Genomic DNA, 22,626 nt, shown 5'->3' with positions numbered 1-22,626 from the left:
GACCTATAAAGCCCTAAATGGCTTGGGTCCTGGTTACCTGAAGGAGCGCTTGCGTCCATATTTGCCCTCCCGCCCCTTGAGATCGGCGGCAGAGGCCCTTCTCCGGGAGCCCTCCGTGAAGGATATTAGGAGGGTGAGTACTCGGAGGAGGGCTTTCTCTGCGGTGGTGCCCCACCTGTGGAATGCGCTCCCCAGAGAGGTCCGCCTGGCGCCGTCGTTATTTGTTCTTTGGCGCCAGGCGAAGACCTTTTTATTCAAATGTCACTGTAATTGTTAATAGTATTTATTCATTTTATTCTTTGGCCAGGGCGACTTAATTTATACTGTTAATTTATACTATTTTATGTAAGTTTATTTATTGATGTGAGCCGCCCCTAGGCTTCAGCGAATGGGGCAGCATAGAAGTCATAATAATAATAATAATAATAATAATAATAATAATAATAATAATAATAATAAATAAATAAATAAATAAATAAATAAATAATAGAGGTGGATGGGTGGCCTGCAGAGGGGCAGCCCTACAGCCATACCCCGCTGGCGGATACCTTTATGGCAGATCGGGTTGCTGTTCTCAAAGCCGCAGAATGGCACGTCTCTTGGGATGGTATTCCCTGGCCAGTCAATGTCCTTTCCAGGGACGATTTTGATCTTCTTGGTGGTCCCGTTGTAATTGGCGACAATCTAGGGAAAGACATCAGGGTGGGGCGAAGGAGAGGGAAACAGTGTGCATGGAAGGAGGAAGAGAGAGGAAGGATAGTATTGTGCGTGGACGGCATGAGAGCCACTGCTTTGGATGCCTTGAAAAGGGCTACATCCACTTGCAGGTGAGCGGGTGAAACCTCCATGTGCAGCGGTAGTCTAGCTGTGACTACCAACAGGCTGTTGCCTTCATGCCCTGTTTTGGCCTTCGCAGAGGGAACCAGTGGGAGTCACTACAGGAAAAAGTATGACAGACTGGACCGGGCCTGGACAAGCTGCCTCACTCCAGATGCTTTGGAAAAGGGAAACCTCCACAGTGTGACGGGCAGCCCTGCCACTAACCTGAAACTCCCCGGATGCAGGGTCCATGTCCCACAGCGAGTAGTCGGTTTCCCGGTCTCCATTGTGGTCAATCTTCAGCATCCCCGTGACTCCTGCGGGATTCGGGAAGAAAAACCTGAGCATTCCCAAACAAATTTTGGGGAATCACTAGCAGGATGTTCTCAGACACACCCAGAAAACAGTCTCTTTAAAAAAAAAAATGTGGCTGCAGCTGAATTTGAAATCAATTTTTAAAACTCTTATAGCTTTCCTGAGAAATTGGAGGGAAAGGATCTCAGGGGCTAAAATTTTCTATAATAATTTATAGAAACTGGGAAGTTGTGAGTATTGTTCCCAATAGTTTGGGAAGTTTGGGGGAAAGGCCTCTCTGGGCCTGTCTCCATGAGACATTTAACCTCCTGCTTTCCCAAAATATCCGCTTCTGAATTCTTTGCAAGATTAACTTCAGCTCCTTTATACATGTCCCCCCCCCCCCCCCCCCACCCCACCCCAGGACTTTTCTTTCTTTGCCTTTATGTTCTGGTACACAGTCACAAGGTGACACTGCAGTATACTGGCATTTCTAAGACACACAAGCATTTCTAACACAATTCTCCAACAATATTATACTTTCCTCCCCCTAAAAGAAGCCATGGAAATAGCTGCAAAGCACAAGAGAGACCCTGCTGGATCACAGTTTCATGTAATGTGCCTGCACGCATGAGGAATCCTGAGCGCAGAATGAATGCGACCGGTAGGGAAAGCCTCTTAAACTTCTCCAGAGCTCTTTTTCAAGATTTCCCCACTCTGCTCCTTCAGCATTCTATTTTAGAGTAATGAAGCAGCGGAGGTTGCAAACTTTATACCAGGTGACATCAGAGATGCTCAGCACCTACGAAGAAATGTCTCTTTTTTAATGAGAAAGGCTAAGCATTGAACCTGGAACCTTCCGCACAGAAAGCCGGACCAGGCCTTCGAGTGCTTTGCTCTGAAAGCCTGGGTTTGAACGCCTGTGTCTTCAACATTGTTTCTGGTGCGTTTTTTTTTTGGCAGGTGTCTCATCTTAAACAACTACCCTGCAAGCAATTCCAAAATATTCTGCGTGTTGGAAACTGGTACACACTTTGCAAATGCAAATTGCTGTGTGAATCTGGTGTGAAATGCAAATTGTTGTGCGAATTGTTAAGAATTTTGTCCCTAAAGGAAATCCTAAAGGAAATCAACCTTTTTTTTTTTAGAAGGCCAGGTGGTAAAGCTGAAGCTCAAAGACTTTGGCCACCTAATGAGAAGGAAGGACTCATTGGAAAAGACCCTGATGCTGGGAACAATTGAAGGCAAAGGGAGAAGGGGGTGGCAGAGGTTGCGGTGGCTGGATGGGGTCACTGTAGAGGTGGGTGTGGGCTTGGGTGGACTCCGAGGGATGGTGGAGGACAGGAGAGCCTGGAGGAATGCTGTCCATGGGGTCACAGAGAGTCGGGCACGACTTCACAACTAACAAATGCTCTGCATATTCAGAACAGAAAGTCTTGAGTCCACAAGGACTGGAACGTTGGAGAAAGCAAAACAGACAGTTTTCTCTTGTCTGCACCTTTCTGGGTGCTCTGCCATTAGCTCCTCTTCCACAGCTACAGCTCTAATTCCGACTTTTCAAAATACACGCATGATAATATTAGGAGGACTAGAAATGTACTGACCGTAGAAAGTGCGATTCTGCATCTGGCGGGTGACGACCGTGGCATTGGCGATGGCACCCCCCTCCAGTGTCTCATTCACAGCATAGGCATAGAGCATCACGCCGTCGTGGAAAGAGGCAGAGATGTAGTTCTTCTGGAAGGTGGAAGAAAGTCTTACAGCATCCTCCCTCCACGCTTGCCGCCAGAGCAGAAATGGCTTTGAGGTTTGCAGCCGGCCTCAAAAATGGCGTTGTGTGGGCAGCAGAGGGAAGAGAGAGGTGTTGCCAGTGTATACGTGGCCCTGGCAGTGCCGCAGCACCCCCATGCTCTGGGGCAAAACGCCCACACAGCCAAAACCGGCCGCTGAATTGCCGGACCGCCAAAGCACAGGATCGACGCTTGCCTCTGTGTCCCTCTCGCCCTTCCCTGTATGTCCATATCCTCCAAGTTTGGAGGGTAATGGGCAGCCTGATTGGATTCTGCTGGCTATGCACTGAATAAAACATATTTCCCTAGGCACCGTGCAAAAGAGTTTTTCAACAAATCTAACAGATACAATAAAATCACAGTGAAAACAAGCACTATTGCCAGGTGCAAGCACACCACGGGGACTGTGACATATGTCTGACTTCCAGAAAGCTTCTAAAACCCAGGGGGAACCAAACGCATCTTGTCCCAGCCCTGAAAAGACAGCACTGTGGGCACCAGGGAAGTGATCCTGGGAATGGCATTCCAAGGCTGAGCAGTGCCAGGCGGAATGCAGCGCAAACTCCCCGCTTGGGGACAGACCACCCAGCAGGCAAAATTCTCTGAGCAACGTTCCAAAGGTTAATGTGCTCAAAGCAGTAGAACAGAAAACCAGGGCGCAAAGACAGAATGATTTTATCAACAAAGCGTACCTCTGCGGAGCCAATGAAAATCCCATTATATGCTGCTTGAGACTAGAATGTCTTCACACGGCACTAACGAAATGACAGTGTAGGCACCAGCAGGGCCTTACTGGGGAGAGTCTTCCAGAACTGCAAAGCCATCCCAAAAAAGGCTTTGGTTGTCATCCACCAAGCCCCCCTCAAAGAAGGAATTCTGAAGGCCCCAAATTATGTGCATAACATACAGTTAAGATTTGGACTTCAACTCCCAGCGTTCCTGCCCATAGCTTTGAATCAACAGCTCTAGAAATCCACCTTCGGCCCACCTCTGCCATTGAACACCTTCCCACAGAGAATGTGCCCGGATCTTTGATGCTTGTTCCTAAAACCGACCAATCAGCCCAGCATATTCTGCAGGTATCTCTCTGCTGACTTATTCTGAACGGCCTTTGGTCTAATGATGTTGTTTTGGGTCTCCACCAGTTTTCCCCAACCTGGTTGCTGCCCCTACCAGTTGTTTTAGATTTCAATTCCCCTAAGCCCCAGCAAGCATAGCTGACGATCCGGAGCCCTGGGACACGTCTTCCTAGACAACGAGAGGGCAACAGGTCGGTGCCGCCAGGTTCTTATGCCGCTGCCTGGCTTATTTGTGTTTTAACTCATTGACTTTTTACTGCAGCCTTGTACAAAGAAAGAAAAGTCCACACACGTTACTAGGCTGCAAACAAGGTATACCAGTTGGCTAAGCAGCCTGTTACTTCTGCTCGCTGAGCTCTCCACCAAGTCGTTTCAGCTTATTTTTTGAAACAGGAGGTTGCTTTAGAGCATGTGTTTTCAATGTGTCGCAATGGTTGTTGGCATTACGGTGGCAGTTCTCCTCCATCTTCCGACAACCTGGTGCCCACCAGGCCCACTGGACTACATCTCCCAGGATCCCCTTGCCAGCTGGGGGAGCCAGGTTGGTGGGAGGCAGATCTTCTAGATCAAAAACCCATCCCAGAGCATGGACCAAAGGCACTTGACTGACGTCGAAGCGAGTCTAATGCTGGGCATGGACTGGAGACCACCCTGGACCCCTCCACGGAGAAAGAGTGGGGAAATCCCCACTTGCCTTAGATTATGTAGGAATCTGGTCGGGACTGTGAGTCTGTCCACCACAGCTCATTCGCTCAACACAGATCTACCATGCCACTGGCACCTGGCAAAGCTGGACCACGGGCTGGTCTCCTTACCAGATCGTCTCCCATGGTGAAGTTGTACCGTTCCTGAGCCATTTGCTTGATCTCCTGGATGAACGGCCGGTACTCGGGGTTTGTGGGCTCCGCGTAGGTGACGATCATCACCGCCTATAGAGATTTGAAAAGAGGACATGTAAAAGATGGGGAATACGTGGCTCAGCAGGACTGAAACGGAAAAAAGATCCTGGAGTAATTGTGGACAATAGGCTAAACCCGAGCCAACAATGCGATGCGGCCGCCAAAAGGGCAAATGCTATTTTGGGATGCATTAAGAGAAGGATTACTTCCAAAGCACGAGAAGGAGTAGTTCCTTTATATGCCACACTAGTCAGACCTCACCTGGAATTCTGTGTCCAGTTCTGGGCACCAAGGTTTGAGAAAGATCTTTAAAAAACTGGAAAGGGTCCAGAAGAGGGCAACAAAAATGATCCAGGGTTTGGAAGAACTGCCCTGTGAGGAGAGACTGGGAGAACTGGGCACGTTCAGCCTCGAGAAGAGAAGGCTGAGGTGGGACATGATATCCCTCTATAAGTACCTCAAAGGCTGTCACAAAGAGGAAGGCCAAGATCTCTTCTTGCTGATGGCAGAATGTAGGACACGGAATAATCAAGTCAAGTTGAGGCAACCCAGGCTGGGCATCAGGAAAAGCTCCCTCGCTGTCAGAGCAACACAACAGTGGGACCAGCCGCCTGAAGAGGAGGGGGGCTCTCCCACACTGGAGACATTCAAGGAGAAACTGGGCAGCCATCTGAGCGGGATGGTGTAACGTGGTGTCCTGCAACAGCGGGGGGTGGACTGGATGGCCTTCATGGCCCCTTCCCACTCTGCTATTCTATGATCCTATGACAAGCTCAGCTGGAACTTTCAGACTTTTCGCACTCCCTGCTGGGGCTACGACTGCTAAAGAGCATGGCTGATGTGCACTAAAAGAAGACAGTCCCTGCCCAGAGGAGCTTCCCATCTAAAACTCAGTGGAGGGAAGGGGAGGGGGAGGAGGAGAAAATGTGGGCAAACACGCATGCAGTTCACCAACAATGTGCGAAGCCTTGGCCACGACATGCGATCGGGAGGGATTAAGGAGCTGGACCAGAGCTAGAGAACTTGCTTGCTCCCGGTAGTTTGAACCACAGATCTCATCAGCACCAGCTAGCAAGGCCAATGGTTGGGGTGATGGGAATTGTAGTGTTAGGCAGTTAGAGAATTGGAGGGCACCAAGAAACACATGAAATTCTGGAGATAACCTACAGTCAAGGGTTAAGCAGGGTTGTTGGTGAAACATGGGTTATCCTGTTGTCTGAACCCAGCTGCCCTTGCAAGTCACAAGATGCTAGGCACAAACAACCCACAAAGACAACCCATGCCTTGTTAGGTGCTGAACTTTGGGTTGCTCGCTATGGTTTAAGTCAGTTGGGTTCAAACAACAATGTAATCTTCATTTCAGTGACAACCCATGAGTTGGGGGGGGGGGAGTTAGGTTGTCTGAAAACATCACTGCCTCATACCTGAAGATCAGAATTTCCCAAACTGGTATAGTCATCCCATCCCGTCCCTGCCAGTCAGATGTTCTAGACAACAACTCCCAGGATTCCTAATCATTGGCCGTGCTGGCTGGGGCTCATACAGGCTGATGTCCAGCTTATAACCGCCTCTGTGAACGCATCACAAAAATCCTTTCAAAGCCAGGACGCAGCACCTTCGCAAGTACTGCTTCCTGGGGGCAGTGAATTCGTGCCCACCGCCGCTTCCCTCACCCCTGCTATCCCACCAGCCTTTCAACTCCTAGAGGTTATTAATAGCTGCAACCAGCCGTCAAACTCCATCTGAGGGATTATCTCGCTTCCTTCCTCCTGGAGAAAGGAAGAGCAAGCTGGGGCCTGCCACGCTATCCGTAGCTTCTCCTGACCGACAAAAAAGGCTGTGCTGTAGTCTAGAAAGCACAAGCTTATCCTCTTGTCTAGCTCTTTGGCGCACCAAGCAGACAGCATCTGTGTGCTCACCTCTTCCTTTCCAGAATCCAGCTGAAACACAACTCCTTCCATGGGTTCCCTCTCATTCTTGATTGCGTTGCCTTGGGCATGGCTTTGCTTGCATGGGAAGTTAGCACAATGGTCCGAAAGCTGCTGCATCTTTTTAATTGCAGACTGGAAGGTATATTGAATGTTTCTAATCTGTGGGCTACTGTTTTGTGTTCCGTATTTGTTGGCATATTCTGGTTGAGATTTGGATTTAAATCCGTCTCTGCAGTTTGAAATAGTTCTGTTGGCACCCGATCTACTGCCAGGTGCTCTATTCTTTCCAAACGCTTTCAGAGCAGCTCTATCTGGCAGCAAAAATAGAGCTTCTCTATCTACTACCTCCAGTTATATGGTCTATTTGATTTCTCTGTTGGCCATCTGGTGACGTCCATGCCTACAGCCACCTGATCAGCTGCTCTGATGTACTTGTAATATACAGCAAGTTGGCATCACAGAATTCCATGAATTGTTCTCCTGCTTCATTTCTGAGCCAAATTTCCCCACGACGTTGGATTCTGCTTTGTTTTCCACTTTTCTTGTCTGCTGATTCGGCTATTCCTCCCGAAGAGGGTGGATGCATCTTAGTCTGATGCCTCAACTTTGACCATTTCAACCTGGGTCAGCCTGCTAGGGTTAAGGCGTGCACCCAAGAAGGAGAATTGAGATACAGCCTCCCTTTTAAAAGCAAAATAATATTCTAGCCCTCATGGTTCTGAATAAAAGGTAGATTTAAACAGGAGCATAGGAAGCAGCCTTATTCTGAGTGGTTGTTGTTGTTTGTCGCAAAGTCGTGTCTGACCCATCGCGATCCCATGGACAACATTCCTCCAGGCCTTCCGGTCCTCCACCATCCCCGGAGTCTAAGCTCACACCAACTGCTCCAGCGACCCCATCCGGCCACCTCATCCTCTGCCGTCCCCTTCTTCTTTTGCCATCTATTGTTCCCAGCATTAGGCTCTTCTCCAGGGAGTCCTTCCTTCTCATTAGGTGGCCAAAGTATTTGAGTTTCATCTTCAGTATCTGGCCTTCTAAAGAGCAGTCGGGGTTGATCTCTTCTAGGACTGACCGGTTTGATCGCCTTGCGGTCCAAGGGACTCGCAGGAGTCTCCTCCAGCACCACAATTCAAAGGCCTCATGGATCACTGCCTTGTCGTGGCGAAGGGGCTTGCGTAGCTCAATGAAGCTATGAGCTATGCCATGCAGGGCCACCTGAGACGGACAGGTCATAGCGGAGAGCTCTGACAAAACGTGATCCACTGGAGAAGGAAATGGCAACCCAGTCCAGTATCTTTGCCATGAAAATCCCATGGACAGTACCAAAAGGCAAAAAGATATGACGCCGGAAGATGAGCCCCTCAGGTCAGAAGGTGTCCAATAAATCTTATTTCAGTATTGCCTGTGCCAGCCTTCTCCGACCTGGTGTCCTCCAGAAGTTTTAGAGGGCAGTTGCCATCCGCCACGGGCAAACTATCTGGACTGCACCAGGCTGGAACAGCATGTTTTCTACTGAGTGGGAGCTGCTTCCCGCACTTCCGGACACAGGCCTTTCTCAGTCCCACCTGCAGATTCTGAGCACCGAGCCTTTGGCTCACTGAATGCAAAGCAGCAGTTACTTTCCTAAAAATCAAGCAAGGTTCCTGTTTCTGAATGAGGGCCGTTTTAAATAAAAATGAAAGCTGCTGCCCTATAGCAGGTCAAGCCATGGGTCTGTTTGGCACAGGCGGTCGTTCCCTAGTGCTCCCCTAATCCCCGTTTTCATATGGGGGAGAACAAATGAGTTGCAAACAAGCCATCTTGGAAGACTCCGGGCGACACTGGGGGTGCTTGCTCCATCTGAGGTTCATCATGACAGGCATGTTTGCCTGGTTGCTGCACACACCCAGTTTCTCTCCGGTGCCTCAAGGGGGTTTCCCAAGGTCTAAGCAGCAACAGGTTGCCAAGTGGGCCTCCTGCCATGAGGACTAGTAACTTGACACCAGGAGGCTCTTGACAATACCCAACTCAGCTGCCAACTCACACCCACCCTAGCTCAGGGTGGCTTCCCGACCCACCATAAAACTGCCCTGTTTTGCCCATGCTCAATCCCCACAACGCACTGGGACACCTGCCAGATGGCACTGCCCTGGAGCGGTAACTGTACTCTCTGCTGCTGGGTATTCCCAGCGGAATTAGCACATTCTCCCTTCCTGGCAAAGCTCCTGTCCCTTCTTAACAGCTTCACGGCCAGCAGAAATTCAACCTGGCCAGCTGTCTCTGCCACTGAGATTTCCATACCATGAAGAGCTTCCCTGGTTGAATTTTTGCCCGTCCTTTAGCAATTGGGAACACAAAAACCCTGGCAGGAAAGGGGAAAAAAATAACCAAGCAGCAACCTGAAGACAAGTTCTCTCCCCAAAATGCAAATATTCAGCTTTAAACTGAGTTAGGAATATCTGTGTTTGTACGGTTAAAACTCATGCGAATACTTTTACTCCAAATTCTCTTCCGTCAACTCTGATCTTGAATGCCCTGAGGACATCTGATTTTATAAAAACATCTACCCTTGAGAACAAACAGTGTTTAAAACTTCCTACCAACATTTCATTGATCCAACTTGACAGAGAACAATTAGCATGCAGGAGTCTCTCTCATTTTACCCTAATTTTATCGCTGCTCCCTAATGTTGCACAACACATAACTACTTCTTAACTTTGGCAGCTGATTATCTTTACATACGCTAGTTCCCTGCTTTACAAAACACAAGAGGATCGGTTTCTGCCCCCAAGGATCATACAATTTATAATTAAACACACCGACAACAGAAGACTATGCATTTATTTCAGTATGCGTACTTCAGGACAGCCGGGCATGACGATGAGAGATTTCTGCCAAAGGCTCTGTGGAAGATTTTTACACTTGATTCCTGCCAAAGCAATCAAGAAATGCTCACAGGTTTCAAGCACCAGAGGGTCTGTGGCAAAAACTAAGAATGCTGATTTCGACCGCAAATTTTCACATGGAAAATCCATGTGTTTCCAATGTATTTGCTGAGGGAGACAAGAGGGGAAGGAGAGCCGTTCCACCGGCTGTGCTGAAAGGCTTCTATTTTCCTGCCTTCCTTCTCCCCTTTTTCCTTATGTGTCATGTCCTTCTGGGAAGTAAGTCCATGAGCAGAGACTATCTGGTTGAATTAATTACATGTGCGCCGTTCTAGGAGTGCTTTTGGCTGAGGAACAGCAAATACCTCAAATAATAATAATAATAATAATAATAATAACAACAACAACAACAACAACAACAACAACAACAACAACAAATCCGGCTCAGATCAACGCACTGGAGACGGCACGTGCAAGAGGGCATGTGTCAGGAGGGCATGTGTCAGGAGGCGGGGAGGCAAAACGATTTTCAGAGCACTGACCTTGTACGCCTCACGGGCCACGTGGTCGTTCTCGTCCTGGCGTTGCCACGGGAGCTGGCGGTCAGGCAAGTGGGGGCTCTGCAAGACCTCCCCAAAGAGGTCGATGTAGAAGAAGACGTAGTCGCCTGCCGTGAGGCCCTCGCGGTGCGCGTGAAGCATGAGCTCTCGGAAGATGCTGGAGGCGCAGCAGATGTAGATGACTGCAACGCAGGGAAGGGACCGTCAGCAAGGCAAGCGCTGTGACTGCAAAGGCACGGACCGAGGCCCAAGATGCCACGCTGGCTTGTGAGCCACGTCGGTTTCAGCGCGGCTTGACCTGCTGTCCTAAGCCGGAGCATCGCTTGTGAACAAGCCGCTCTGGCCAGGTTTGGGCCATCTGACCCGCCGCCCTGAAACCGACGCGGCCCATAATCCCCGCCGTGGCTTTGCCAACAGTGCAAGCCCTGTTGTCATGAGGCAAAAGGTCTGAAAGGGGGACACCCCTTTTAGCACATAGGGAGAAAATGGATCGTTTCCTGCTTGGTCAAATGGGGAGTTCTGTTGGAAAGGAAGACGGCTCAGCCGTGGTACGGCTGCATAGGCTGTGGAGCTCAACATCTTACAGGGAGGTGCCTTCTCTGAGGGGCCCTGGCCATGACTTCACAGTGTGGCAGGCCAGCCCCACTGCTGCAGTCCCACCCTGCTCCTTCTGCCGAGTGGGCCCTGGACATCGGCCCCTGCCCGGACGGCAACAGGAAAAGCCGGGAGTGGGACTTTGGCAAAAGCCGAGGGATGCCGAGAAGCTGCTCGGCGGCTGCCAGACGGGGCAAGAGGTGGAGCCACTGGGGCCCCAGAAGAGAGAGCAATGCCCCCCCCCCAGGAAGGAGCAAGGACTCCTCATCGCTCAAACATGCGCAGGTGTTTGGCCGCCGCTGCGCTCCAGTTTGGCACGCGCAGGCACACTGCTCACGCCCTGGCTTGAAACGACACCCACACGCGTGTGCCCGCACTGCGGGATGCTTCTTCCGTGTCAGCGGATGCCTCCTCTGCCCCTTCTCTTCCCCTCTTCTATGCTGCGTTCTAGACCTGCAAGCTCTCTGGGGCAGGGGCTGATGGATGGCGAGGGCACATCCCACCCTGCTGGACTCTCCGGGGCCGCCTTCCCCAAGCAGCCGCCCTCCAGACGTGCTCAGGACAACCCTCAGTGTGTCACCGCTCTGCCAGGCCACCCGGAGTCCCATTTCATGCACGCCTGGTTGCTCAGATATGAAAGGTGCTGCGGTGGCTGTTCTAATAGCTCCCCTCCACCTGGCTGGGGGACTCTGGGGGTTGTGGTCCGACACACCTGGGGGTACCAAGTCAGGGGAAAGCTGCTCCGGGGCGCCTGAAAGCTGCTTTAGGCTTTTTAAAGGAGGAGGAACAGCACATGTCCAAAGCCCCAAGGAAGGCTCTGCTGTGTACACTTTTCCCTAGATTCCTTCGCTGATAAATTGGGAACGCCAGAGCATGCTCTCTCTGCCCCTCTCCCTCTTCCCCCGAAGCTGGACTCAGCACACTCCGGTCCACCGCCAAACACTCTCCGCTGGGACCCATTAGCACCACCGGGAGGTTGCGAAAGGAGGCCAGGATGTTTCTCCGAGCTGCAGAAGGCCCCTCGCCATTCCTGGCTAATTAGCACCCGGGCCTCCTCCTCGTTTGCCAACCAGAATGCCGGAATCCAGACCCGCCTCCCTCCCCTCCTGCCAGGCCCAGCAGAGAGCGAAAAAGCAAGCTCTGGGGTAGGTCGGGTCACGCACATGCAGGGGGAAGTCCTGCAAAGCATACCTCGATGGCTGCGGGTGGGGACGCGAAATGCTGCTGGACTCCAGCTCCCACTGCTGCCAGCCACCTGGGGCTGATGGGAGATGGAGTCCAACGCCTCCTGAGGAGGGCAGAATTTCTGACCCTGCGCTTATCGGAACCTTATGTCCTTCAAGCTGAACAGCTCGCTGTCTGTTGTGTCTCTCTACGCATCCCCACTCAGGGCTTAGGGACTGCTCATCAGGGCCAATGCCAAAACAATGGCTCAATTGGGGAAAGCCAACAGGAAAACACAGATATTCCAAGGTCAGGTTGTTCTGCCTCTTAGGTACACAAAAAAAAAACTTTTCGTGGGTGGAAGGGCAGGCGGGGAGAATGACGCATCCCTCCACTTTTAATCCAGAAAAAAGAGTTTGTTTCTCAGCAAGAAGTGTGAGAAACACTACCCCAAAAGTTTAGCTGAGCCGGGTCAACAGACACTAGAATACTTGCCTGTGGCGTGGAAAGATGTGGCCAAGGTAGCTAGACCGGTTAGTGAAATATTATCACATTGCCAGAGTCTGCTCTGTCTCCTTTCTTTCTTTCTTAGTATATGTTACAAATGACAAATGTCTTAGGAAGAATATGTCCAAGGAACGACAAGTTCCTTCTGTCAGGAGGAAGGATGCTGTGGCCAAATGTGATAAAAACCTACAAACCTGCCCTTCCCTTTTCCTCCTGCTGGTCCAGCACGGCTGACCTCCTGCTTAGCAGACAGATGGGCCAAAGGGAGAGTTACTGGCCAGGCGTGTCTTACAGACAAGCGAAGGAGGAGAGTATCTGCCTGGCCCATAGAACGATCCCTGATACCTCCAGCGTTTCTTCATTGGCGAGAAATGTCTTCCACGGAAAAGCAAATACATCAGTCCATCTCAGAATTGCACTCCAAACCCTACATGAGAATCAACACATGGTGCAAACCCACTCTCAGCAGCCTCATCTCAAAAGGGAAGAGGGGAAGAGCCCAAAAAGGGGTAACGGAGGTCGGTGGAAATTCCCTGCAAGGAGAAGGTTCAAGTTTTGCAGCTCAGAAAAGAATATAATGATGGACAGCAACAGACTCGGGGCCCATAAACCAAATCTATCCTTCTAGGGTTCCTCAGACAGCACCCCATCATTTGGTCTCCTAATTTTAATGCAATGTTTTCTCCATCCTCGAAGGGTGAAATGCTTCCAGCAGCAAGAGCTTCAAGCTAGAATAAGCTGGCCCTTCAGCCCCATCCACCACTGCTAAATGCCCCGAGAGCTTCTCCAAAAGGGAACGGAGCCCTCCAGTCAAAGCAGACGTTTCTCAAGCCATGCGGGTTTGGTGGGAAGAGAGAAATAGCTCTCCTTGCCTCATCATACTAGAAAGTGACACAGATTTGATTGACAAGAGACAATTACAAATAATCTATGGAGCTTACTCATGGTGCTCTCTTTAAAAGGGGATCAGACTAATGCTGGGAGCAAGGCTGCTGTCGGGCACGAGAAGCCATGAAAACGGCCCAGAGACTCCTGATTCTGAAGCAGTCTTCCTTGGAATGCCAGCTCCTGCAGAACCAGAGCAGAAGGGTGCTGTTGCTTGGATGCTTTGCTCGGGAACAGCCATGGGACCAACACAACCAGACACGCCCAGAGCTGCCCCTCCTCTTCCTCCGTGCACCGTGTCCACCTGCGGCCCACTCTGGCCCAAACAAGGCTAGCAGGTTCACTCGGAGGCTCCTAGCCCATCTTGAGACGATGGCATCCTGAAGGAAGACTTACTCAGAGATGGGGCCACGGAGCGTGTCCTCCCGAAGGCCTCCAAAACCTGATGTCAGCCATTTCCCACAAGGGCAGAGGAGCCTGTTTGGGAAAGAGCTCATCAAACCTGGCAATTAAAAGGCACAAACGCACCGTCAGCAGCCGGTGAGCGGGACACCGGCCACCCCGCACCTCACGGAGGCGGAAGCGCTCGTTTCAGGGCAGCCCCGAGCGCAGGGTAGCGCTTTTCATTAATCTCTCCTCTCCCAGGCCTCTGGCCAAGAGACATCCTGTTATTTTCCTGCTACATGTCCTGCCCCCACACCAGCCGCCGAGGTCAAGGGACGCGTCCCATCCACGGGGTGGGGTCACGGCATGCTTGGCCCCTCTGAGCCAGCGTTTTCCTGTTTTGCTGACTCGCCGTTTCCTCCTCCTCCCGCCAGACAGCCTTTCGGCCGGTGATTTAGGAGTGGGCCAGAACGGGCCAGCGCCACCAAGGGAGCCGTTCCTGTGCCTTTCACACCTTCTCCACCGTTGCCCCGAACCACAGCAAGGGCCATGATCGATCTCCCGCTGGAAGTGTGCTCCTTCCTCCCCGTTGGTTGGGGGCCTGGGCCTGAATGCCACATTCTCCTTCACTGGAGGAAACTTTGGAGAGCCTGCAGGCGATTTCTAATCTCCAGACCCCGCTCCCTGCAGCTCTTCAGAGGTGGCAACATAGCCATATTTTCAATCTATGCAAAGCACCGATTTTTTTATGCATTCTCAGGCTCCTGGGGGACTCCATTAAATAAGATGCACATTATCTGCCTTGCTTTAATACAGGAATGTGGCTTTTTTGCCTCAAGTGCCTCTCCAGGAACCTCTTTGAAGGAAATTAGGAGGATAGCTACCCGAAGAAGGGCCTTTTCTGTGGGGGCGCCCTGACTTTGGAACATGCTCCCCAGAGAGGTTCGTCACTTTAATTTTTCCAGCGCCAGGCGGAAACTTTTCCATTTTCCCAACATTTTAATATTTAATTGGTTTACCTTTGATTTTATAAAATTAATGGTCAGATGCAGTGTGTTGTTTGTTTGTATGTGGTTGTTTTCTGCTTTTTCTTTGTAAGCTGTCCAGAGACTGTGGTATATAAAAACTTTAAATAATAAATAAACTTTAAACTTTAAAGAATAAATAAACTGCTGCTGCAAAGGTAAATTTGCGGATCCTCTGGCTGCAGCAGCAAGTTGTGGGGTGGTAGAAACTACGTGGGGGGTGGGGGGCATGCAGCCCCTGTGCCGGACGAGGGGTGCTGGCCATGCATCCTGCACCGAAGAAAGAATCAAGGCCAAAGAGAGAATCATCTTCCTGCCACTGCCGTCCAAACTCCCTTCCAACTCTAGAACTCTATAATCCTGTTTTAAGATCAGTTTTGCATGCAGAATCCTGTACGTCCCCCTTCAAAACTGAAAGAACAATCGTAGCTTTCTTCTACCAGCAACCTAAAGAATGCCCGTCCCATCTTCAAATCAGTGGCGAACAGGCAACACACACACACAAGAAGCAAACCTTCTCCGGTGTGTGTAATTGTGGAATTGGAGAGTGTGGAGCTCAGCTTAGGCAACGATCTTTGGCATGAGATGGGAGGGGGCTGTTGACAAGCCAGTCCCCATTTCCGTTTGCAAACAGAGCTGAAGATACACCTGAAGGACCCGAAAGGGTCTGGGGCAGGTTATCGGCGGGTCAAAGTGTTTGGCCGCCGGCTGGGCCTCCCATGGCAGCTTTAGCAGCCCTTCCGGGGGCTGGATCCAACCGCCCCGGGTTCCTCAAACGGCTCCACCCCAGCCGCTTCGCTCCTGCAGTCCCCGCGAGCCTTGGCAGACTTTTCTCTCCATTCTAAAAGGCTGAAATGTCTCTCCTAGGTAGGCTGGACGTGCACATGGTGGGCATGTCGTGAGCGGAGCCGGGGGTCAGACTAGATGGCCCGGAAGACCCCTTCTGACTCGCCTTGTTTCTATGTTTCATGTTTCTGTGTTTCTGGATATTTCAGCCCTGCCCCTTGGATGTAGTAGTTAAGAGCACAGGACCGAGACTAAGGCAATCTGGGTTTCAGTCTCCGCTCAGCCATGGGGCCAAAGCAGGTGACTCGGGCCTGTCATGGACTCTCAGCCCAACCTGCCTTGCAGTTGCTACACAAATTCAGAAAACCATAGATATTGTGGTATAACTGCATGCCCATCTGTATGCAGTTACACCAGGCGTCCTCAAACTTTTGAAATAGGGGGCCAGTTCACTGTTCCTCAGACCGTTGGGGGGCCGGACTATATTTGAAAAAAATATGAATGAATTCCTGTGCACACTGCACATTAAAATTAATTTAGATTAATTTAAAAAGTAATTAAAGTTAAAATTAATTAAAGTTAAAGTTAAGAAATTAAAAATTAATTAAAATTAATTAAAAATGTAAACATGTTTGCTCTGCTCCCTCGGGCTGCAGCAGAAGCCCAAGATGAGGTGGGGAAGAGCATGTCCATATTCAAGGGACAGAGCTACAACACAATCAAGGCACTAAATACGGTCTTTTGCATCATGCAGCTGATGACTGCAACTGGCATTTACAAAGAATGAACCAAAAATACTAAGAACAAATACTGTTAATGCCACTCTGAGTATTTGACGCAAGTCAGCCCAGAACAATTCCCACAATACACAATGGCTGTATTTGGATGCAGAGGCGATGACTACCATATTTTAGCGCAACCTCGCCAAAACTGGTACTGTCCAGATGAGTTGGACTACAGCTCCCATTGGCCACGCTGGTTGGGCATGATGGAAATTATAGTCCTCGCCGCGCCCCGGTTCTGAGGGCGCCTGAGCGGGAGGCCGGAGAGGCAAGGGAGAGGGCCGCGAGGAGGAAGGTAAGGGCTTCTTTCCCAGGTGAGAGGAGGTGAGGGCCGGGGCTGTGGCTGGCCGAGCGGGACGCCTCCTGCCTCCCCCCCATGCGGGGAAGAAGCACGGCAGCTGCTCTGCGGTGGCGGCTTGCCCAAAGAAGGCTCTGGCGAAGGCGCAGGAGCCATGGCCCCGCTCTGCCTCAGCCCCTCTGCCCCCAGGCTCAGCAAGGCGGCCTCGACGTGGCCCACAACCCGGGGACGTGGCTCACACAGTTAAAAATAGATGCATGCGTGGAATGGGGGGGAAGAGCTGGCACATGCACAGTTGAAGAGAGCTGTTACAATTTGGCGTGTGCGCCGGCTCTCCGCTAGTCTCCAAAACAGAAAGAGTTTCAGGGAACGCCTACGCCGGCTCAGAGCTTTTGGACTTGCTCGGAGATCGTTTTCTCCGAACAAGTCCAAAAGCTCTGAGGTGGGCTGGGTAAATGACCATGGCGGGCCGTATCCAGCCCGCAGGCCGTAGTTTGAGGACCCATGAGTTACACCTTTATGTATCTGTTCATGCCGTTACCTTTGACTTCCCCCCATCTTGGCATCTCTACAACTATGCAAGTATAGGCTGTATGCTCCTTGGGGCAGGGATCTTGACTTCTCTGTTTACTGGATTTGATCCCAGGACTTACAAACAGCATTATGTCCAACCCAACACCAAGGTATCCCGGTTGACTCATACCCCCCAACCTGGCTGCCTTCCAGATGAGTTGCCCTGTAGTTCCCACCATCCTGCCTGGGGATGGTGGGAGTTATAATCCAATATGTCCAGAGTGTGTCATATTGGAAAAAGTGGCTTTAGAGCACTGTGTACCGCTGTTGGCACCAAACAGCAGCCTCAATCTGGCATCTTATTACCCAGGTCAGCGGCAAATATACTTTTGCTCGGCACTGAGAATCTCGGGAGAATGTTCCTGACAGGACACGGAGCAGCCCCAGAAATAGCAGCCAGCCAGACAACAACAAAGCCCATGCCAGGCTAAGAAAACAATCCCAGCGAAAGGGAGGCGGTGAAAGGCAGCTATGGGTGTGTGTTTGGGGGCAACAAGGGGGACCACCCCAGACTCCAGCTGTCTTTGTCTTGGGCAGAGGGAAAAACCAGAGGGGAGAAAACGGGTTACCCCAGGGATGAAATGCAGGACAGCTTTGCTAACCCCAGTCCTTTATGCAGTTGTAGCAAGAGGTCTTTCCAAAAGATCTCAGCTTTAAATATTTTTTTAAAATTTAGCTGAGATGGTGTTTACCAAAAAGAGAACTAAACCAACACTGTATGGTTCGTTTATTAAAAGCTGTGGAGACTTTACATTTGTTTTCTGGGAAAAAAGCTTTTTCTCCCTGTTTGCTCCATGGCAAAAGAAAAAGATACCCCATAGGTGAAGAGGCTCTCTCTCTGCAAATATTATATCGTATATTGTTTCAATTGGTGTTTATGTAGTAGTTATTGTTGACTCTTACTTATATTATTACCTTATTGTTATTGTCACTTATTGTTTTGATTCTGTCTGCCTTGTAATCCGGAGTCCTGCTGGACTATTGATTAGCAGAACATAAATTTAATAATGAATAAATATAAAATAAATAAAACAGCCACCTTTGTCTTTTTAAGGCAGGAAGAGCCCCAGGGACAGGGCCTAGAGCTGAGGGAGGGTAGACTAAGGAGGACAGACAGACTCCTGAAAGACTGGAATTAATTCCACTCCAAATTCATTAATGAATTCCCCAAATTCCCCCCTCTTACATTTTGGCAGAGAGTGACCAACCCGCAGCCTTCCAAATATTTAGAAGCTCCCACCAGCTTTAGCCAGGAAAGCTGAGGATGAGACACGACGGGTGCCGGAGGCCCACGCGTCGGATGGACCGCAAGTTGCCCAGCTCGGTGCTTTGGGGTTATGCCTTGCACGACCCTTAGACAGACCCGTGTCTCCCTTGGCAGTGTGCCTTCTTCAAGATCTGACATGCCTCCATGAGGCTTGCAAACACAGCAAGTTTAATCACTGCCGGTTTGCCATCACAGGGAGCACTGGATCCCCAAATTCAAATTCCAAAGCCAATGCAGCAAGCATCCTGCATGTGCTGGCATTATCTCAAATAATTCTGTGAACTCCCCCCACTTCCAGACGCTCGTGAAAGTTTTATTTCTTAAGATGATGCAATCTTGTATTCGTGGAAGGGACTTCAGCAGTCGCTGAAGCCAGCCCCATGCTCGGCGCAGGAATCTTGAAAGTGCAGCATCCCCAAAAGCAACAACAGGGGAGCCCCCCCGACTGGAAAAGAAAAACTCGCCACTGAATCACAGAGGGGCCCGTTTCCTACTGAGCACACCCATGGTTTCACATAACTGTCCTCCACCTTCAGGAGTTTTCTGCGTTATGGGCCAGTCTGCATGAAATAGCCCATGGGTTCAATCCAGCCGTTCTCCGTCAGGGCACATGAGAGAGGGAGCTTTTGCCCAGTCAGCTCCTTCACGGACAGCTGAGGGTGTCATGCAAACCTGGATCAGTGGGTTGTTCAGGGGTAACTGCCCAGCAAAACGCCAGGGGTTAACCATGGGTTGTGTGTTCCCCGAACAACCCACGAGTCTGGGTTCACATGCTACGCTCAGTAACTCTGAAGGGACCAGTTATGGGTAGCTTAACCCATGGGTTATCATTAAGAATGAACCTGGTCTATTTGCATCGACTTCAAGAATCGAACTATTGAGCCAATACCTCCAGCAAACAGCCACCTAGCCTTGGATGGATCTTCAACACCCACCATGAAGGACTGGCTGAGGCAATAGGGTCTATTGTCAAACTCCGACTGTTAGGGAATTTCTATTCTTGTAGGTGTAGGGCAAACATCAAGGTGCAAATGAGGACCGCTTAATATTAAAGAACGGAGCTCCCCTGAGCACCTTCTGGGCTGAGGGATTTGTTTCCATGACTTACTACTGCTAAAGCACTGGACGTCAGAAACCCTCAGTGATCCGCCTCGGATCTCCAGAGATTTACTGGTACGGGCCAATCTTCCTGCCGTAGACCCCATCCAACTGTTGATCCAAGAACGGCTCCTCAGAGATATCCAGTCCTACCATCTGACATGACAGAGACAAAATCTGTTCCGTCTTCCGTGCCGCAGCCTGTCGGGTGTTTAAAAGCCGCTCTTGTATCTCTGTATCATTTTCTCTTTTCAGGCTGAGACAGCCAGCCAACTTTTCCGAGCATCCTCACAGGACTTCCTATTGGGCGAGTAACCGCTCGTGCTTATTATCGCTGCTATTCTTATTTATATCGTTATCGATAAAGCAATTGCAACTGTTCAGCGGTGCACAAACACCACAACTCTTTCAAATCTGCCCAGGCAATTTAGCTTCGGGCAGCATAGAATTGAAATAAGTAATAATCAACAAGAAAGCCAACGATGAAGACATCAGTGAGGGAGAGAAAGTAATGCCAGAACGAAGGCGAGGGTTTCCCGTTTCCTTTCTTACATCCTTTCTTGACTCCCCAGCGGATATTTAATTAGCGAGCCCTTGGGGACAAAGGGTTGCTTCATTTTTTTGCTTTATCCCCTTCCTACGTTAGCCGGGTCCTATAGTGGAAACGCTGCTTGCTCCAGCAGCTGAACAAAGGATTGGATGGACATGGGGAATGCTCTATGCACACCCGGGTTCCTGGATTTCTGCTCTACCTCCCTGCCCGCCACCTCCAGACACCTTCGAAAGAAAATGGACTGCTGAGTCAAGCCCGAGCTCGTTCCAAAATCCACACCCACTGCGGAGACATCCCTGCTCCCCCTCCTGCAGCTCTTGGACCGCTGTGGTCAACACCCACCCGCCTCCCCATGATCCAAACGCCGCTTGCACGTCCAAGCGAGAGGCCTCTGCCCCTCAAAGCTTGCAAAGATGAGCTTTGCACCACATGGGGATTTAGGCTGAGGCAACATTCCTCTAACACGTACCCAGCAACAAGTCTCAGCTTTGGAGCAGGAAGCAAAATATTCTGGAAAGGCGGCAGCCCCCTAAGCATGTGCAGAGTGCCTGCCCCTCACACCACCAGACAGTGATCGTGAGCGCTGCTCCCCAGACAGGTGTGCCTGACTACAACACTTCCCATCAGCTCAGACAGCAGATGGTACTCAGGAAGCGCTGCTTTGGGCGACGGGCTGAGAAGAACGCAACCCTGCTGTGCCTCGCACACTTGCTGCAGGGAATCCCAGGCAGGGACGCCCACTTTTTAAACATGCCACACAAGCCGTGAAGTGAATTATCTGGCAGGTATGCAGAAGCCCCCAGGTCACATGCTGGAAACTGCGGCTAACATTCCTCTCCGCGCACACGCAGGCATGCAAGCTACACAAGCTGCAGTTGCAAGTAATGCCACGGGCAGCCCACATCCTCAGGATCGGGGCAGGGAACCTGGGAGCCAACCCCCCAGGCGTCCTCAGACAGCCACCCCCCTTCCCTAAGACCACCAATTCTTTGGCGGGTTCTTGAGTGCCCTCTGTTCCCCTCACACCTAATAGGTCGAAATGTTTCTCCTAAGGTTTCGCTATCGACAGCCCTAGCTTTCAGGCTGAAATACACCGATATGTTGCGTGTGGGGGTGCTACTCACGCCTGGAATTTGGTCCCGCAGAGCTTCTCTGAAATTTAATTCAGCCGAGGAACATCCCACCGTTTCTCTGGATCAGTGGCGTGAGGCATTTTGGGGCAGCTGGTGACTTAATGGTGAAGCAGGGAGATGGGGTCGGAGGGTCTGCTTCCGCCCATCCACCCTCTCTTCATCAGCACCCCTTCAAAATGCAGCCCCTCGGCTCCTCAACTCAAGCCAGCTGGAAGTTACCCCCATTGCTTTGGAAAAGCATCCCAAGAATGATGTCACTGGGCAGAGTGGAGAAAGTCTTTCTCCTCAAGCTCAGAGGCACTCTTTCCCCTCACGCAAAGCCCCAGACCTGACAGAAGCGGGTCATGGTTCCAATAAGGGCCACACCACAGGACCGGAGGGGCTGCTGCCCCGTTTGCTTCCTGGACTTCCATCCGAGAAGAAAGCTCATCCTGGGAAAAGCTAACGCAGGGAGTGTCGCGACTTACTTCGGCCCTTCTCCTTGATGATCTGGATCAGGGCGGTGTAGTTGGTCTCGGAGAAGGGCACGGCCTCGATAGTCATGTTGTTGAACGTAAACAGAGCCACGTAGAGACCCTCGAGGGAGAAGTAACATGTGCGCTCGTCCCTGTCCTCATCCCAGAAGAGCAGCAGCGCCTGAGTGGTCCAGTTGAAGCGCTGGTGGAGCTGGACGCCGAAGCCGCCCAGCTTGCTGTGGCTCGGCCCGGCGCGGGTGGTCAGGGCGTATTCCCCCTGCTTGTCGTTGAAGGCCACAGCCTCCGCAGCGGCGGTCACCAGCGGCAGCCCCCAGTGCCCAGTGAAGCGGGCCACGGGGGCGGCGGTGTAGGCACACCCGGGCCCGAGGAAGACGTCCGGGCTGTAGAGCATCTTCAGGTCCACGGCCGACACCGGAGCCACGGTGTCGGAGCAGATGCCGTTGCGGTCCTCGCTGGTGCGGAAGACCTGCCGCACGGTGTAGCCCGGCAGGAGGTCCGGCCGGGCGTTAATCTTCCGGATGGCCAGGTCGATGGCGGGGCCCACGCGGGGCCGGGCCCAGGGGTACGTCGTGTTGTGCTCCGGCAGCACCACCGCGACGGTCAAGTTCGCGCCGGCCGCCGGGTCCAGCTGGGACAGGGCGGCCAGGAGCCACCACATGGCCAAGCCACCGGGGCACGGCCTTCCGAGGACTCGACAGCTGCTGCCGGCTCCCCGACGGTATGCGGCCCACATCCCCCAGAGCGAGCCCGGGAGCTCCCGCAGCCTCCTCGGGGTTCCCTCCCACCGGCACGCCGGAGGAGCCTCCGCGCTCCTCACCCCCAGCCCAGAACTCACTCCTCTGCCCCTCTTTGCCCCCTGCAGGGC

General features: G+C 51.5%; 1 protein-coding gene across 1 annotated transcript; it reads right to left on the bottom strand.

The window, feature by feature from the left end:
* Nucleotides 1–533: 533 nt before the first annotated feature.
* Nucleotides 534–22,426, bottom strand: LOC123032510 (atrial natriuretic peptide receptor 1-like; the record flags this gene model as incomplete). The annotated part of the gene is made up of 6 exons (XM_044448404.1): nt 21,753–22,426; nt 10,219–10,418; nt 4,798–4,911; nt 2,718–2,850; nt 1,045–1,136; nt 534–684 (listed from the first exon to the last, which is right to left on the bottom strand). Coding segments are annotated over exons 1-6 (1,357 nt in total), but the record flags the coding sequence as incomplete, so codon positions are not given.
* Between the last annotated feature and the right edge of the window lie 200 nt (nt 22,427–22,626).

Source organism: Varanus komodoensis, unplaced genomic scaffold, assembly GCF_004798865.1.
Source record: "Varanus komodoensis strain SLA01 unplaced genomic scaffold, ASM479886v1 scaffold55, whole genome shotgun sequence".
Classification (NCBI taxonomy): domain Eukaryota; kingdom Metazoa; phylum Chordata; class Lepidosauria; order Squamata; family Varanidae; genus Varanus; species Varanus komodoensis.
This window is presented reverse-complemented; position numbering and strand designations above follow the sequence as displayed.